This window comes from Neolamprologus brichardi, chromosome 2, assembly GCF_056152115.1.
Source record: "Neolamprologus brichardi isolate AB-2024 chromosome 2, ASM5615211v1, whole genome shotgun sequence".
Lineage (NCBI taxonomy): Eukaryota > Metazoa > Chordata > Actinopteri > Cichliformes > Cichlidae > Neolamprologus > Neolamprologus brichardi.
In genome coordinates, this window is record NC_142105.1 from 32,314,188 (window position 1) to 32,332,169 (window position 17,982).

The 17,982-nt window shown below is 40.2% G+C and overlaps 1 protein-coding gene across 1 annotated transcript in view; it reads right to left on the reverse strand.

Annotated features, from left to right (window-relative positions):
• The window catches only part of vimr2 (vimentin-related 2), a 29,154-nt gene that overhangs the window by 7,418 nt on the left and 3,754 nt on the right, over nt 1–17,982 (reverse strand). The window contains exons 5-7 of the mRNA XM_006781207.3: nt 13,448–13,543; nt 7,591–7,728; nt 5,538–5,669 (exon numbers count right to left, since the gene is read on the reverse strand). Of these exons, the coding sequence (XP_006781270.2) occupies nt 5,538–5,669; nt 7,591–7,728; nt 13,448–13,543 (366 nt within the window). The remainder of the gene's footprint in view (nt 1–5,537; nt 5,670–7,590; nt 7,729–13,447; nt 13,544–17,982) is intronic.

Sequence of the window (17,982 nt, forward strand, 5' to 3'; positions counted from 1 at the left end):
CGGGTATGGCAGTCCATTCTCCCTGCAGCACGGACTACACTGCCTATGATGCTACATTCTTTAGAGCTATACCTGTAGCATTCTGCCTGTTAGCTTAGCACAACAACAACAACAAAACGGCCTCTCTCACCCAGGAAACACGCAGAGAGAGAGCGTCACCCTGTAACCATGGCAACTGTAACGCTGCCGCCTGGAACAACAGAACGTAGCTGTCAAACAAAACCCAAACAGTCCTGACCCGCCACAATATGAAACAGGGAAGTACCGCCGTGTAATCCATTTATTTCAACAAAGTAACTGTATTCTAAATACCACCTTTTTAAATGGTAACTGTAACAGAATACAGTTACTCATATTTTGTATTTTAAATACGTAACGGCGGTACATGTATTCCGTTACTCCCCAACACTGCATGTGGGGCATTTAAGCAATTATAGAGATACAAATGGAAGGGGATTGTTTCGGCTGTGGTCTCACTTCTGAACTTCAGAAAAATGATCAACAAATGAGGCCAAAAACAAGAGCAGATGTTAGTCGTCAGTTTGTAGTTGTCAGATGGCCAGAAATACGACTCAGATGAATGCTAATGTTTATCCATTGCTGCTAGATATTTAAAAATAAATCGATAGTTATAAACATGGCAGCCAACACCATAACAAGTTGAATGTTATGCATCTGTTGGATGGTATGAGAGCGACCCGCCAGGCCAAGGAGCCACTGGCAAGTAAGGCGTTCTCCAAATCACAGCATCTGAGCTGGCTTGTTGTTTCATTATAGATAAATGTTTTTATTTTATTCAGGGTTGGGAGGGTCCTTGCTAATGACATTAGGAAACATGAAAACATCAAAACCACTGACAGTTGATGTGAATAGTACAAGTTTTTCTCTCAACAATGCGATCTTCTCCTGGAAAATGTCCTGTGGATGTTATTTTGAAACCTCGCATCCACCTAAAAATTGCCGCCAAACCTTTACACACACAACCCATGTCCTCCATATCACCCCCTGATGGCAGCAACCTCCCTTAACGGTCTATTGAACCCCCCAAAAATGACAGAGAGCCAGGGACCTTTCCATGGCCTCCAAACTCCCCAGATCAAAATCTGGACCTGTGTTTATGCCCTGACCAATCAGAGCTACTTTGGTGCTATGAGTCGAACCTACACAATATTATATGTAGTGGCCGATCAGTGTATATTAGATTGTCATGACATATTGAACAGACATTCATTGATTCCAGATGGCGACTTCTGCAGAATTTGGCCATCCCCTGACAATTCTTCTTGCACCACTACAAAGTCGCCGTTTTTAAGAGGAAATATCGGAGGATTTATTGGATAGACTGCCATGAAATTTGGTTCACACAATTATGACCCCCCTCAGGAGGAATTATAATTACTTCCTTAGCCTCCTGACTTGACATTAACTGGGCAAAATTTTGTATTTTAGTTACCAACTACATACCTCTGATTTAAAGCTACTCCCATCAGTCCCAGTGGCACTTTTTCATCATTACTAACTGAAAACGTGGATTTAAACTGAGCTCCAACTACAACTGAAGTATGCAAATTAACCTAGCAAACACAGACAGAACAGGTTACTTTACTTTCACCACAAACTAACTGAGGAGCATCCCTTCCCCCGCCGTGAGTAATTACAGCAATCACAGAAGTTCAACAATTAGCTGTCGCAGCCAGATGGGCATCCAGGCAGTCCTGCTCGTCTTTCAGCCAGATCATGTGACCAGAAGACGACCCGATTACTACTCACAGGCTGATGGAGACTTCCCAAACTGTGTGACTCACTTACTCTCCTTGGCATGATAAGTGGAGCCTGGCCTTGTATGTATACGCGAGCGGTGGCGGATAAACCCATCAGAGCCTGTTCTATTATATACATTTGTGTGTCAGGCCTGATTTCACTGCAATCGGTTTGTTTGGCCATGTTGTCTCTCAGTGAGAAACCAGACCCGAGGCATCCATCACAGACGAGGAGGAAACAGAGCAGATCAGGACGTGCTGTCCATCCGTCAGCCTGGACAGAGCAAAAGTGAGGCTGAATATTAAAGAAAAGTAGATGATGTTGGGAGACTTGTGCTGAGGTTACAGAGGCTTGATGTTTATTTGAAGAGCTGAAAGGTAGAGCCACACTAATGAGAACCAAACCACCATGTTTGCTACAGATGTGGTTGGGTGCCAGCTGTGGTCAGACCACTGACGGATGCTAATAAGACCAGGGTGGACTATAAGAGGTGTTTTTACCCGAGTCACCATTTCCTGGTTTGTCTTTTCATTCACTTTGTTGTTTGTTTCCTTCAAAGTCTCTTTGCTCCCTTGGCACCTTTTAATTTTCTTTTTTTGCTAGCAGGACGACAAATTAAGGTTCATTTCCTTTCTACTCAGTGTGTGTGTGAGAAGTATAAAGACGCCTATGACACTGCAGGCGCTCTGAAAGACTGTACTTGATATAACTGAGAGAGCAATAAATCCTGTGTGAGCTGCAGTCGAGCTCTTCACATCTCCTGCTGAAAATGTCCGCAGAGTAAACACTCTGGTCAGCAGGATCTCCCACACTGTTGCTCTGCTGTCACTCAGCCGCTCTCAACTCCCTTTGCCTGCTGTGGGAAACCGTTCATTTTCACCATTACATCTGATTTAGGAGCTGACGACCGACACAGAGCCAGCTGATAGATGTTAAAACCCTTTCCTTTTTCAGTAAAGAGGTTGAAAATGTGTTATGGGAAGATCACTATCAGCAGGCAGTAACTAAAGGACTTAAATGATGTGTAAAGCTCTGATCACCTCAAAAAATATTCTCTCATTTGGCTGTTGCAATCAGCAGCCCTGCAGAGCGTTTTGATTTTATATTTCTCACAGGTGTGGAGGCGGAAGTCAAGGGAGTGTTGATTGTGGAGCTCAAAGCATTAAAAATAATAATTTTCATGTCAAGAGTTACATGAGAAGATTTTATCACTCTCATAGAGAAAGAGAAAAGTTATTACAGGACTCTTTCACAGTACTGTTCAGTACATCTTTAGTGCTTCCATATCAAGAGAGTAAGTAGTAGCCAGGTGCGGCTAATCATATATTATTTAATTTACTGATCGTCACCTCTATAAAGCAAAAGTTTGTGCAGTTTCCTGGTCTGGAGACAAACGTTGTGTTAACACAATCCTGGAATGTTCCCAGCAAATTCACCTCAAAGTCAGACTGTGAAATGCTCAAAGAAACTTCAAAAAGAACAACATGGCAGCACAGTTTAGATTTGCAAAGATCCGTCTAAGCAAACCACAGATCTACTGAAAACATGGACAGACAAAACCAAAGTGGAAATCTCTGAGGATAACCCACAGTTCCATATTTCAAATAAAAAAAACATGGCCTATCAGATGTCACTCTGAGAGGTGATCGTTGGGGTTTGTTCTTCATCCACGTTGTGAGGACAACGTTCCTACAGCTCAAGCTTGGCTAAAACCAGGTCACGCAACAGGACAATGATCCCAATCACACCAGCAAATCTACAACAGAGCTACACAGTTAAACTTCAACCCAATTAAAATGCTGTGGTGGGACCTGAAAACAGCTGTACATAAACTAATTCATGCACATCTCAATAAACCAAAGCAGCACTGAGGAGTTCCTGCACAGCAATGACGATGACACTGATATAGTCACTTAAAAAACAGTTACTTTTAGTCCACGTTGCTAAAGGTGGTTTGCAAATGTTGAACTTGGTACTTCCTGTTTCACATGTTTTTGATATGAAAGCAGATCAGAGGTATATGTATAAAAAGAATAAAATTGGCGTGTGTTGTGTCCAAGGTTATTATCGTTAACGAAAACTAACGAAATAACGAAAACTAGAAGTGAAAAAACATTTTCGTTAACGGAAATTAAAAAAAAGGAAAACTAACTAAAACTGGAATGAGTGTTCACAAGACGAACTAAAATTAACTGAATTTATAGCAAAAATGTGTTTAGTTTTCATTGATGTGTGCGTGTCATACAAGAGTCAAGGGTGAAAATGAAGTTTAGTTTACAGATCTTTTTCTTGCTGTGTCTCATTATGCCAGCAGGTGGCAGCACGTTAGTCGAGTCGTCTGTGTCGCTGCTCCGTCCACGCGCAGAATCATGTCAGGAAAAGTCGGAAGAAAGCGCCAGAGTCCAATTTGGGATTACTTTGAATATGACTGTGTTTTGGATAAAGCAAGTGTCTTGTAGTGGAAAGAGACAAATTATGAGGGACATTTCTAAAGGGAAAAAATCCCACAAACCTTAAAGTGCACTTGAAAAGCTCACACAAGAAGGCTAACCTAGCTTAGCTTGAGAAGGTAAGGGAGCACACTCAACCCTCATCCCCAGAAAACAGAAGCTAACCCCAGGCAAGGCAGCGTGATGCATCCCGAGACAACAGGACGGGGATATCTACACAACTGTGTGAGTCAATTACCTTCAAAAAGTTTATCAATTCACTTGAACCAAAATTACGAACACCCGGTGCTGCAAGAGTTAATAGTCTCATTGGGGCCAGATATAAATTTTATAGTTGCCTGGTATCAATGGTTGTTCATCTGCCTTTATTTATTTAAAGAACCCATAGGTGGGAATGTGAGTTGTCTGTCTCTGCGTGTTAGCCCTGCGACAGACAGGCGACCTGTCCAGGGTGCAGTATGGTAGCTGGAATAGCAACATACCCAAGGATGAGCAGAATGACTGATATGATGAAACTGGGATTTTGTTACACTTAATTATTGCAAACACGACTAAAACTATAACTGAAACTAATCAAAACTAAACTGAAACTAAGGATTTTCAAAAAAATAAAAACTAAACTAAACTAGCAAACAATTGGTAAAAACTAATTAAAACTGATAAAAAATTGAAAATCTGAAGTCAAAACTAAATAAAAATAAAAACTAATGAAAATTGCAAAACTATTAAAACCCTGGTTGTGTCTGGTATGATTTCAGCCGGGAAAATATTAAACATGTCATATCTGCTCTCCTCACACTTGTTTACTTATGAAAAGAAGCAGGCGGATGATTCTTGTTACACTTACTTACTGTATGATGCTGGATGGTTTCCCTAACATGAGTTGTTTCAGGCCAAACAAAAGCATATGTTGAAGAACAATTCACTGCGTTATTTAATATATAACTCATTCATAAAGAATGTTAATCGTAGTCTGGTTTCCAAATATATGTGGCCAAAACAAAGATATGAAACATAACAATCACATAATGTTATGCTCTATTACACTATAAACTGCAAATGATCTTTTGGCTTTAATTGTGACTGTTTGTTCCAGATATAAGTTGCTGTAGACATCAAATGGGTAAATCTTTTTTTTCCTTTTTTGGATCAACTAGCTTCCTTTTCGTGCAAGAAGTTCGGAAGAACTTAAAAGCTTGGCAAATGCAACCAAAACGCCCTGTCCTGATGTAAAGCTCAAGTTTACTCCAAACAAACTGTGCTAAGCGTTTGTGCTTTGTGTAATTTGCCTCAACTAACTCTTTAAAGAGAGGGGAGAACACTCACCAGCATCTTTATCTCACCGACGTCCTTTATCTTTGTCAAGTCTTTGACCGTTGACCCTCCAGTTCCTCCCACTTCCACTTCCTTTCCGTCACCACTGTGGACCACAGCAGAGGAGGCTGCACCGCACTCATACTGAAGAGACACAAGATGAGAAGTCAGTGCTGCTGGGATCTTTGCTCTCTTTTGAGTAATTAAGTGCACTTTGGCAGGGCGAGCAATCACAGTCTCTCATTCTAGCTCTCCTTGCGTACACCAGTTTCATGATTAGCCAAATCATGAGGGCGCACAGGTGTGTAGGAGTCCGCCAGCAATCACCATTACTGCTCACGACCAATAGCAATCATTTTAGCATCGAGACAATTGCGTCTCGTAATCGAGGCCAGGCACAGACAGGACGGTGTCCAGCTGGCGAGGCAAGAGCCTGAGTGGGAGGGAGAGAGTAAATAGATGGCGTTTTAAAGAACAAGAAACACACGTAGACGGGCAGATATCCCTTAGTCATGTCTCAAAATTAAATGCACACACACACACCAGTGTCCACTTCAGTGCAGCTAAGGAGCCTGGGAAGGCGGCCTGCAGTCTGATTGCAGCCCTGACCTCTGAACCAGGCAGACATCCTCACCTCAGAGAGGGTCAGACCCACCGGAGCTACAGTCTGACCCCAGTGCAGGACCTCAGTGCTGCAAGACACACACACACACACACACACACACACACACACACACACACACACACACACACTCACACACACACACACACACACACACACACACACACACACACAGGTGGACAAAGACATTCTGTTCGGGTCCAGAACAGCACCTCTGATTTCCAAGTTCTTCCCCAATGTTGTGTTAAGAGGTAAAGAAAACAAGTGGGAGCCTCGTTGTGTGATTTGTGAAAGCTGAGAGGGACAGAGGGAGGGTGGTGCGGTGAGAATATTGGAGTTAATCGTAAAGAGGATGAGGAACTGGTCACTGGAGAGAGTGTCAGAAGTGAAAGTACTCAGATCTCTTATTTAAATAGAAGCAGCTCAAGAATAATAAAATAATCCACAGGAAGTGAACGACCTGCACCAATATATGAACCGCAGAAGGTACTTAGAAGTATTAAAAAACAACCCAGTAACACAACCTTACTGTTCACATTACTCCGTTCCATGGCATCGTCCGGCCAATACACACAGTGAGATTGTAACACATTACTTTATCCTGTCACGAAATCACTCAGCACAGGTTGGCTGGCGAGCTGGAGAGCATATCATCAAGTGAAATTAAAACCACACAAGATCGATTTCTGTTGGAAGCGTTTGTGCCCTGTTTAGGATGCATGGCCAAAAAATTAAAAAATTAAAAAATAATGACAACTGTTTAGTTTTCTGAGATCATGAGATCATAAAACGCTCAAGCAGCTGTGACGTGTTTCCATGTGTGTTCACCGGTGGCTCTGCAAACCTTTTGTGGCATATCCCAGATATGAAGAAAAAAAAAGGGCGTGTTCCCATTCACCCGACAAGTTTTAAAGGAACAAGGTTTAACTTTTGTGAATCAACACGATAGCATTAACAAACTCATTTATTATGTTTTTAGTTCATTCAACAAAACTTCCTTTTGTAGTACAGCCTCAAAATGTAGTGACTGCATGAGAGCCCTGAAAGATCGCAACCGCTGTCTGTCACTAACCCAGCCTGTGAAGCCACGAATGCTTATTTATCATATTTTCACATGCTTTTTTTCCCCATCTAATGAGACCCACTTTGTTATATTTCTCACAAGGATTTTTTAACAGCTGGAGAATTAGCAGCTGTTAACAGTGGTGTACATACGTTATTTTCTTATTTGTTTATTATTATATGCCTCAGTAATGTATTGAATACATGTTTTTCCCTGTAAACCACCATTATGTTCATTTCTGACTCCATGTTTTCATTTTGGGGCTCTACACATGATTCACGGTTAATAACTGGGCCTTAGCGCAGGCTCTCGGATCGTCCGGTGTATGGTATTGGTGTGGTTCTCTGTGGGTTTTGTGTGTTATGTACTCTGTGTTGTACCTGGAGTGTCTCAGCCAGTTGGCAGTAGTACTTTTTTACATCCAAAGCCAGAGCAATGTCAGGGCTGCCAAATTTAATCACTGCTGCCCGGGTGATCCCTTCTCGTGATTCGTTGGGCTCCAGCATATCCTCCACTGTCTGCTCATACACGAAACACATAGAAATACACAAGAATGAGATGTAACAACACATTTATTTATTACACTGTTCTTAATGTCAGTTTTAATAGACTTGCACTTTACTTTACTTCTTTATAATGCAGCTCCTAATATTTCCTAATACATCCACAATCATCATCTATGACTCCCACATCCTTCTCCCAGCATACCCAGTATCTCTTCTTCATACGTGTCCAAATCAACTCTGTCTCAACTTTTGTCCTTTGACTGAGAGGTGGTCTGAGCTTTTAGGATATCTAAGATGAAACATGAACAAGCACAGGTTTTATATTGATCATGCAAAGGACAAAGAAGCAGCCTCATCTAACTTCACAATGATTTTGAGGTATGACAGGTCATTTTGGGAGGTACAGTTGTATGAAATTTAGACTACTGCAACATTACACTTAGATCTATTTGTTCTTAGTGAACGCAATATTAATGAACATTGTGTACAAATACATATTTTCTAAAACATTTTTTAATCAAAGAAAATTTCAACTAATTCAAACTTCTGGAAAAAACGAACCAAAACAACAGTGGTGGCAACAAGCTTCCATAAACCCTTTGATATTAAGAATCTTATTTGCAGGAGTGCCCTGGTAATAAGTAATAACTTAACATGTTGTTCCAGTGGCAGGAGAAATCAGATCTCAAAGAAAATCCACACAAGGGTGAGGAGAACATGTGAACTGAAGCTTCCCGAGGTTTGAACAGGGGCGCTACAAAGAGGGGGCCAGAGGGGGCACTGGCCACCCCCCAAAATTTGCTGACCCCACCTGGCAAGACCGTCCTATGTTGGTAATAATTTTAATAAATGTGAACACGAGAGAGGACGAATCATTAAAGTATGGTTGGGACTTAAAGTCAAGCAGTTAAAAGTCAAGTTAAAAAAGATGATCATGGATTTCAAACTCTTACTTGGTGCCTCATATGTACTTTCAGTGACATCAACTTTAATAACAGGAAATCAACTAGACATGTAATTCTTTTCTTTCTCTCTTCTTTGCCATATTTTTCAAGTAACCTGTTTGAAAACAGCATAATAAAACTGGAAATTCTGGTTTTGCTGTGCCGCCCCAGTGTTTTCAGTGACCCCCATATGACCACCAACATGGAAAAATTCTGGAGGAGTCCTGGGTTTGAACCCAAGTGTAATATTTTATCCCAGCTGTAAGATCACATAGTCACAGCACAATGTACTGCAGTGTATTTTTCTGCTAGAAAATAAACATTTTTCACTAAATCCTGTTTTAAAACAGGCGTGCTGCTATAAATGTGTTTGTTATAATTTTGCAGGTCATCAGTTTACATATTTTATGTGTTTAAACCAGGGGTGTGCATGCAATTATTTTTCCCAACGGAGCCACGTGAGAAAGTAGGATTATTATGGAAGTGCACGCAAATAAGCTGAACTTATATCAGTTTCATCTCTCTATAAGCTTATTGATGGCGCTCTTCTCAACAGCCCCAGCTGTAGAGAGCTACTATCTCTGTCTAAAAGTAAGTCCCTGTCATTGTCCATTTACCTGTATGACTGATTTAATGTGGTTTGATTCTATAAGACCCTGCAAAACCAAAGTGTTCTTGCAAGAAGTGCACACTAGGTCAGACATCTAATTTTATATAGAAACATGTTAAAAGTCTAAAATGATTAGAAATACAGGAGTAATGTGATTACTTGTATGTGCTTTTGAGATAGATGGTCAATATGACCTTATGTTTGCTACAATTACACCTAACCACCAATGCTCTGACTTCTTGCATTACATTTTAAAATTGAGCCTTGTCTATGGGCAGAAATCTGTGCCATCAGAAACTGAATTTGAATAAGTTAAATTTGAATTTGAATTGCTCAGATTGAATCTGAATTGTAACTTGAATAAATGCTTTTGAAAACTGAATTTGAAAATTGTCTAATTTGAAATTGAATTTAGAGGGACAAGATGACAACTTTGATCATATTTGTTTGTCAAAGCTGAATTCAGGGCAAACTATGCTAAATTAGCATTTTTAGCTAGCAGCTACAATAAGCATAAAAGTTACTGTACGGCTATCATTTGTTAACATGACGCTTGTTCTTATACATATAATACATTTATTACCAACCTGAGAGTTTATCCACTGGTCATTCGACATGACGAATGACTTCTGAAGTCTTAATTCAGCTCAAGATGCTGTAGAGTTCCGTCAGTAACACTTCCGGTCCGCTAGTATAACGTAGTTCTATTAATCTGCGCTTGAACCGGAACCGGATGTAAGTCCCAAAAAACTGAATTGTAGAACTGAAACTGAATGGTGAGAAGTGAAACTGAAATTATTCGAGAGCTGACTTTTTAAAGGATAAAATGCAGTTTCAAAGCAAATGAATTCATTTTCAAAATATAAAATTCAATTTCAATTTAGTGATGATCATTTTCAAACCATAAATTTCAAAACTAATTTCAAATTAGACTAATTCAAATTCAGTTTTCAAAAGCATTTATTCAAGTTTCAATTCTGATTCAATCTGAGCAATTCAAATTCAAATTTAACTTATTCAAATTCAGTTTCTGATGGCACAGATTTCTGCCCATACTTGTCTTTATTGATGAAAATGTGTCAGCTGCATTATTAATTAGTACACATATGTATGTTTATTATATCCATAGATGCCTAGTGTATTTCAGATATAGCTCACCCCTACAACAGTAAAAAAAAAAACAAAAAAAACTGAGGAACAAGTGTGTTGTGCAGTAAAAGTATACTCAGGTAAATTTTCTGTCTTAAATGCTGCTACAAACACACAGAGACCAAAGGCCTCAACATGCATGTCTGCAGCCTCACATCAGTTACAAAGAAAATGAACTGCTACAGAGCTGCAGTGACAGACTAACATTTTTCTCCTCATCCCTGCACCTACATAACGACATGGCTGCCGATTTGTCAGGGGAATATGGGGTATCTGGAAGTGCCGATAATAACAACAGTTAATAAAACAAAGGGAACTTCTGTTTTCATTTGGTATTCAGCCGCATTTCCCGGACGGGGAGTTATCGAGCGTGTCCCAGAGGGAGTGTGTTAAATGCCGCTCGGCCCGGCTTTGCAGAGGAAAAACACTGAGTGATGGAGCTGCTCCTGCTTCAGCTGCCTCCCTCTCTCTGCCTGCAGCCTCTAGATCTGATACCGGGGTGCGTCTGTCATCTCCTGGTGAGGTGGAGAAAATTGTAGAAGGTGCAGAGGGCTGGGGGTGTGTTGATATGTACAGAATATGGCTGCAAGCATGTGCTTTTTTTTAAAAGGAGTAGTTGAAAAATTTGTTTGAGTGCAGAGAAGCTACTTAATACATTTTATTTTGTGGGGCTTGTTCAAGAGTTAGAAGATAAAATGACAATCTGATACTAGCACAAAATCCTTTATAAACCAGTGAATTCTTACACTGATGTTTCAGCAAGTGAGCTTCGGCAGAAAGCAGATTTTGTCAGCTTCAATCTCCTGTTTCCACTTGTTATGCTTAACAAACCCAGAGTTGGTTGTTCTTTCATATTTACCATGCAGATATGAAAATATAGGCATATTTTTTTATTATTCTCAGATCTGACCTCGACCTGATTGAAACACTATGGTGAAACCTTAGCAGTTTTATAAAGAAGAGTGGGCCAAAATTCCTCCACAACGATGTGAGAGACTGATAAAATCACACAGAAAACTCTCTTGTGAAAAAACTCTCTTTTTCACATGACTAAGTTTTGGACAATAACATTCTTTTTTGTGATTTTATATTTGTGTATTAAATTGGTTGTAATTCGTCAAAAGTTTTTGCAATATTTTGGTTTTAATTGAAAGTCTGCAATTCAATGACATCCTGTTTGTTTGCTTTAAAATGCCCAGAACAGTGGGAAGGTTTTCCTGCATCTTCGATCAATGAGGAATTAAATCTGCAGGTTGGTGCCTATTACTGTTTTTATCTCACTGAGACTTTTTACCTCGATAAATAAACTAAATATAAAAGTTACTCTGCCAAACACTGACTGCAGCTTTTACCTTGAGACAGAAATGTTCAATCTGCCTCAAAAATGAATTTATACCATTCAGGAGAGGGAGGTTTTTGATACATTATAGGTCAAGAAGTAAACAGCTTAAATTCACATATCAATCAACACATCCCTGTTTTATTCTCATCCCTGTGATCTGTTCATGGTGCAGATGCAAAGTGGCAGTCGGTGCTCTACGGAAAATTTAAATCTTACATGTGACTCATTTTAAAGTTTTTAAATCGGGTATTTGATCTATGTGTTCTTGCATTATGTTTTTGGAAAATATTTTTGCAAAACACTCAATTTATGCTGTTCAAACTTTGCATGAGGATACTGTGGATCTACTAACAGTTTAGTGCATGCTATACCGATTCGTTTGCAGTATTGTGGTGAAGTTTACAGTAACTGATGCCATGTTGGAGTCATACAGAGCAGGCTGTGGTGTTCATGGACAATGTGAAGTTACATCAAAGACAGCAAACATCAAGTTATATTTAAAGGCTGATTGGATTCAGTCACTGAATTATAACTTTTATACTAGGTTTAAACATAACATAGAACATAGAAGAGCCACCTCCACAGGACAAGACTCAGCTGTCCATCTGCATCTTAAGGATAAAGGACACTCTTGAGGATGCCAATGTTCACATTTTGGACAGAGAGGACAGATGGTTTGAAAGAGGAGTGAAAGAAGCATCTATGTCCACTGTGAGTGACCATCTTTGAACAGAGGCGGTGGTTTACGACACCAACTGTCTGCCATCTATAATCCAGTTTTGAGTTCCCTCTCCAGACGCCTTAACGCCCACTCACATCCTGGGACATCTGACCTCAGGAATTCGTATGATAAGGTGGGGCCAGGTTTCACAAAGAGCTCACCCGAAACTCTGGCTGATTGGGACCCACACCCAGTTTCACACCTTGGCTCAGGCGATTAGAGGATCATCAGGGGTCCTTTTGTCCCTCTGTGGGGGGAAACTCCCACTAGGTTTAAATCGGGGACTCTCCACCATTTGACCTTAGAACTGAAGAAGCTTCTCGGATGAAGGTGAAACGTCTTCAAGTAACTTAAAGAAGTCCAGACGCTTTTCTTTGCAAGCACCTTTGACTACGATGACCTGGATGACTGAGAACCTTCACAGACATATACTAGGTTTATAATGTCTAAGTGTTGGAAAATGAGGAATATAGTTCATGAAATAACTGCTTATATCTTGTTGAATTCAGATGGGTAAATCCACAAAGAACAGCGAGTACCAGAGTAGCAGCTGATCACTTGATGACTTATTTCTAAGTAATTGTTTTCAACAGCCCATCTTTAAGTTCCACCACCACTTAAACAAATCCCACTTTAACCCCTGAGGTAAATTTTTAACAGTCCAAAAACACCTTCCTTCCCATTAAAAGACTAGTAATGACTGCATTTAGTACAAAGCCCTTAAAAAAGTCATTTTATGAATCTAGAGTTGAATGCTCTGCTCATATTTTTCTGTTGTTGTGGCCGTTTCTGGTTACAACTCTTCAGCAAGGTGACCAAGGTCGCGAGAGCTGCGTTTGTCAACACAGATCTGGGCATTCCTCCAACACTCCTGTCTGACCTGAGTGCTACATTTTGAGCCATTTCTGCGACTATAAACTGTTCCCGTTTCATCAGCCTGCAGCTACAAACTCCCTTTCTCTCACCGTCCTGTGCAGGGCCTCCATGCCGGCCAGCTGCTCCTCGTAGATAGTCACTTGCTCCCTCAGAGCCAAACACTCTGCTGTCACAGCATCCACTTCCTGTTAAAAGAAAGTAAAGTTAACAGAGAAGTTGAACTTAATTTCTGGAAGTGTCTGAGGAGTGCTCTGCAGTTTGCAAACTAAATCAAACCACAGGTGGAAAAAACAAAGTCGTTTCCACCCCGAAGACCAATTTTGAGAACCATCAGCACCAGCCACTCTGTCACTGAACAGCAACTACACGCCGCAATGCAGAGGAAAAGGGAGGAGGAGGAGGAAGAAGAGAAGGAGGCTAACTAGACACAAAAGCCTTGTCACCCAATCTATTTGCCGGCAGGGGTTCTGAATTCGTCTACTCTTTTTAAAGAACTGGATTAATTGGTGTTGAATGCAATTACTGTTTGTGCCTGCTTTTACATTTAGGTACAGGAAGAAAGAGTTTGGTGGTAAAGTTGTGGATTCCTGCTGTGAGGGTGGCAGGGTCGGTGATGTACTGCAGCAGATTAAACAGACCGGCTGCTGCTGCTGCTGAACTCTTTGAGCTGGAGAAAAAACCTGTTGTAGTTTGTGTAGTTGCTCCATAATGTTCACACACAGTCACAGATTTCTTTTACTCAAGTTGCCATTTCCAGCTCCATACTTTAATTCTTGGATTCTACCAGGGTAGCTTTGCATGATTCACTGTTCAAAATAAGCCGTTTCTGTTTATGTAGCAGTTTTAGCTCCAACTGACTTTCTCAAACTGAACATACTGTATAACAGACAATAAGGAAAAGCATGTTGGGTCAAATTTAAGTGTCTTACACATGTTTGTTGACATGATAGCGTCACACAGTTGTTGCATATTTGTCAGCTTTACTGGATTGGATTGAGATCTCGGACCATTTAAGTACAATGGATTCATTAACATGTTTAAGAAGCCAGTTATTGATGGGTTGAGCTTTGTGACATGGTTTGTTATCAAATACAAAACTCATGTAGCATTTCAAAGATGCTCACGTTAAAATATTCCCTACACCATCACCACAACAAATCAGACCCTACGATCCAAAAGTTGGAGCAGAACTTGAGACTCATCGGACCAGGGAAAGTTTTCCAACCTTAAATAGCCCAATTCTGGTGAGCCTGTGTGAATTGTAGCCTCCATATCCTGCTTTAGCTGACAGGAGTGATACCCAGTGTGCTTTTCTTCTGCTGTTGCCCATCTGCTTCACGATTTGATGTGTTGTGCCTTCAGAGATGCTTTTCTGTATACCTTGCTTTTAACCAGTGGCTATTCCTGCTACCCCAAAGCATCTAGGCCAGTCCCTTCAGATCTCTGATGTCAACAAGGCATTTTCTCCCAGAGAAACGCTGCTCATTGGATATATTTTTTTTGTACTACTCTCTGTAAACTCTAAGCATGGTTCCTAACAAATCAGACGAAGCCATCTGACACCAACAACCAGGAAAAATTCAAAGTCATTTAAATTTGATTCCCATTTCACATTTGAAGTCTTCACCACGAGTGGCGCCTTGTCACATGTTTATTGTTGACATGTTTAATATAAAAATATTGATCAGTGCTTTCCATTTATCTGTTTATTTTTATCCCAATGAGGATTAAAACCAGATGAAATTCTGACCAAAAGAAAGTCTTCTAATGTAATTCTGACCTTGTTTTTACCTTTAAATGAATCTAAACTCCATATATGCTAAATTAATTCATCCACTCAGACTCACTGTTTTTCTGTAGCCACAGAAACTCAAAATAAGGAGGTGAAATGTGCGATCCTTGATGATGGAGTAGGATAGAAACCACACAAAAGCCAGCGGTATGCTCTAAAACAAACCAAATGTGGCTTTTTTACGTTATGCTGACAAAGATGCAGCTTGTTGTGGGCCGATCTGTGTAGCATTCACTCCTCTCCTCCGCATCTCTGCTCTGCCTCTACCTCCCTGCCGATTTCCCACCAAGTCTTGTCACCCTGCAGCTGCTTCCAATTCAGAACTGCAGAACAGAGCCAGCAGGAACATTACGGCACCATATCACAGCCTGCGTTACATCTGTGAGGCACAAATGAAAGCCTCCCTCGCATCTGGCCTGGTTCTGGAAAGGAAACGATGGGCTCTGGCATGTGCGAGGGAAGAAAAGTTTGGTGGCTCAGGTTGCAGTGGGCCACCAGCCCAGACTGGGTGACTGCTGGTGATCAAAACCCACTGGGCAGCACTACAGAGGAGCAGCTGTGCCAGGTGTCAGCTGGATGGAGTGGGAAGTGAAGATGCTTGACAGCCCTGCCACCTAGTGGTCAAAGTATATTATCGCAACACAGTCAGATCATAGAGAAAACGCTTAGGTTCATACTCAACTTTTAAGTAAGTGATTTAATACTAATATATTTAAGTAGACACAGCCACCAAACTTATTTAAAGGGCAGTTTTATACATTATAGACTTTACTGCTTGAGGTTTCACATTTGCAAAATTAAAAACTGTGCATCACCAGCACAGCAGAAAAGACCTGGGACTTTACCTTTTATGCATGGTCCTAAAAAGGTGATGTTGTGACATTATAGAAAATATATCCAGTAACTCTGGTGGTAAAAATGTGGGCATCTCAGGTAAAATCCAAAGCTCTAACATCATGTCAAGTTATTTTTAGTTTGTATGTTCGGTGTTTCTTATCTGTGCAAAACTAATGACTCATTCGCCTTTCATTTTGAAACCATTTAAAGTACTAAAGTTATCAAATAAACCACAACTTTTGAACTCATTAGCATTTTGTTTGCTTTAACTGATAAGTTCAGTTTATCCATTGTTGCGTAGGGGTGGGGGAAAAAATCAATACTGTGTAGCATCGTGATATTTTGTTTGCTAATAATGTATCAATACAGGGACAGCAGAAATCGATATTTTGTTACAAAAAAGGTTTTTGTGCTCTGACTTCAGAGCATGTTGATCCTTTTTCTGAGCAAGAATCCTGACATTCCTTCACTGTCCAAATGTGTTTAACTTGTTTTTATGGCAGCAATAAACATGTCAGTTTACTTATTTTAATTTAAGACATGTTTTATTATAATTAAGTTTAAAACTTTTTTATTTAATGTAAAATTTTATTTTGTTTTAATTTACTTTCAAATTCTTCAGTTGCTGAAGGGGCTGCATAGTTTTCATAAACTGCATAGTTCAGAATAGCTATAATTGTACCAGATGGTTGATTCAGTTAAGTTGGACTAGACTGTAATACAAACCGTTCAGTTTGTCAACAATAAAACTGAAATGAGAGAAAGACTGAGTGTGAGACTTTGATATTAGAGAAAATGAATATTGATAAAGTTTACCTTTATGTACAGAATCTGAATATCGCAAAATATTTTTAAAAAATTGCAATAATATCGTATCGTGGGATGTATGGTGATTCCCACCTCTATTGTTGCGTAACCAAGTTCTATGATATAGTTGGGATTAGGAATATCTAGAGATAGCTTATGTCATAATGCTAATATTTGATATTTTAGTCGTGGCAGAAAAAACAAACCGCTTTTAATAACATGCAATAGTGTGTGTTCGTGTGTAATTTTAGTATCCACTGGCCTCTGTTTTATGAGTTTTGATCAGCAGTAGTAAATTCAGTTAAGAGTTGAGCTCTAACTAAATAATTTTACTTCAAGTGAAATTGTAGCCTTGACTAGATAACACGACCCTGTGGGGAATCCTGACGTTTGTGTTTGGGCCTATGATCACCATCCATCCTTTTTTTTTGCCTCTTGTGTGGTCGGTGACATGGGGGCAGCAGTCAAAGCAGAGGCCAGCTCTTCTTGGGGGACACCGATACATCAAGCTACGAAACGTGATCTCTCCGGTGTGTCCTCGGTCTTCCTCGGGGTCTCCTCCTCATCTAGGAGGCCTCTTTGTCTGATGCTCAATCCACAGCTGGCTCCCTTCAATCATCAACCATCCATTAATATAACTAGGGATGCACCGATACCGATACTGGTATCGGGGCCGATACTGTAAAATGTGTGTACACTCATACTCGTAAAAGTTAACCGATACCATGAACTGATACTAACTTATTTCATTAATCAGAGGGTGGCTTGTCATTTCTGTTGTAGTTTTTTAGATTGGCCACTAGGGGGACATCCCGTGCTAAACAGGCACAGGGTTAGACGAGTGAGACTGGCAGCTCCAGATAAAAAAAGAGAAACTGGAGGCTGCTGTAGCTAGGCTAAACAAAATGTCAGCAGTGTGGAACAGCCAACTTTAACTCAGGTTTTGGAAAAGCGAAGAAAAATGTCAAGAAAAAATCCACGGGCAGTGTGTGTGTGGTAGAAGTATCGGTTTTTGTACTCAGTATTGGCAAGTACTCAGATCCAAGTATCGGTATCGGTTTGAAAAAAATTGGTATCGTTGCATCCCTAAATATAACCACTCAAATAAGGACGTTATTATTTGAGTGGTTATATTAATGGATGGTTGACTCTGATGTGACCCTAAATTTTACTATGCTTGTGCTCTCT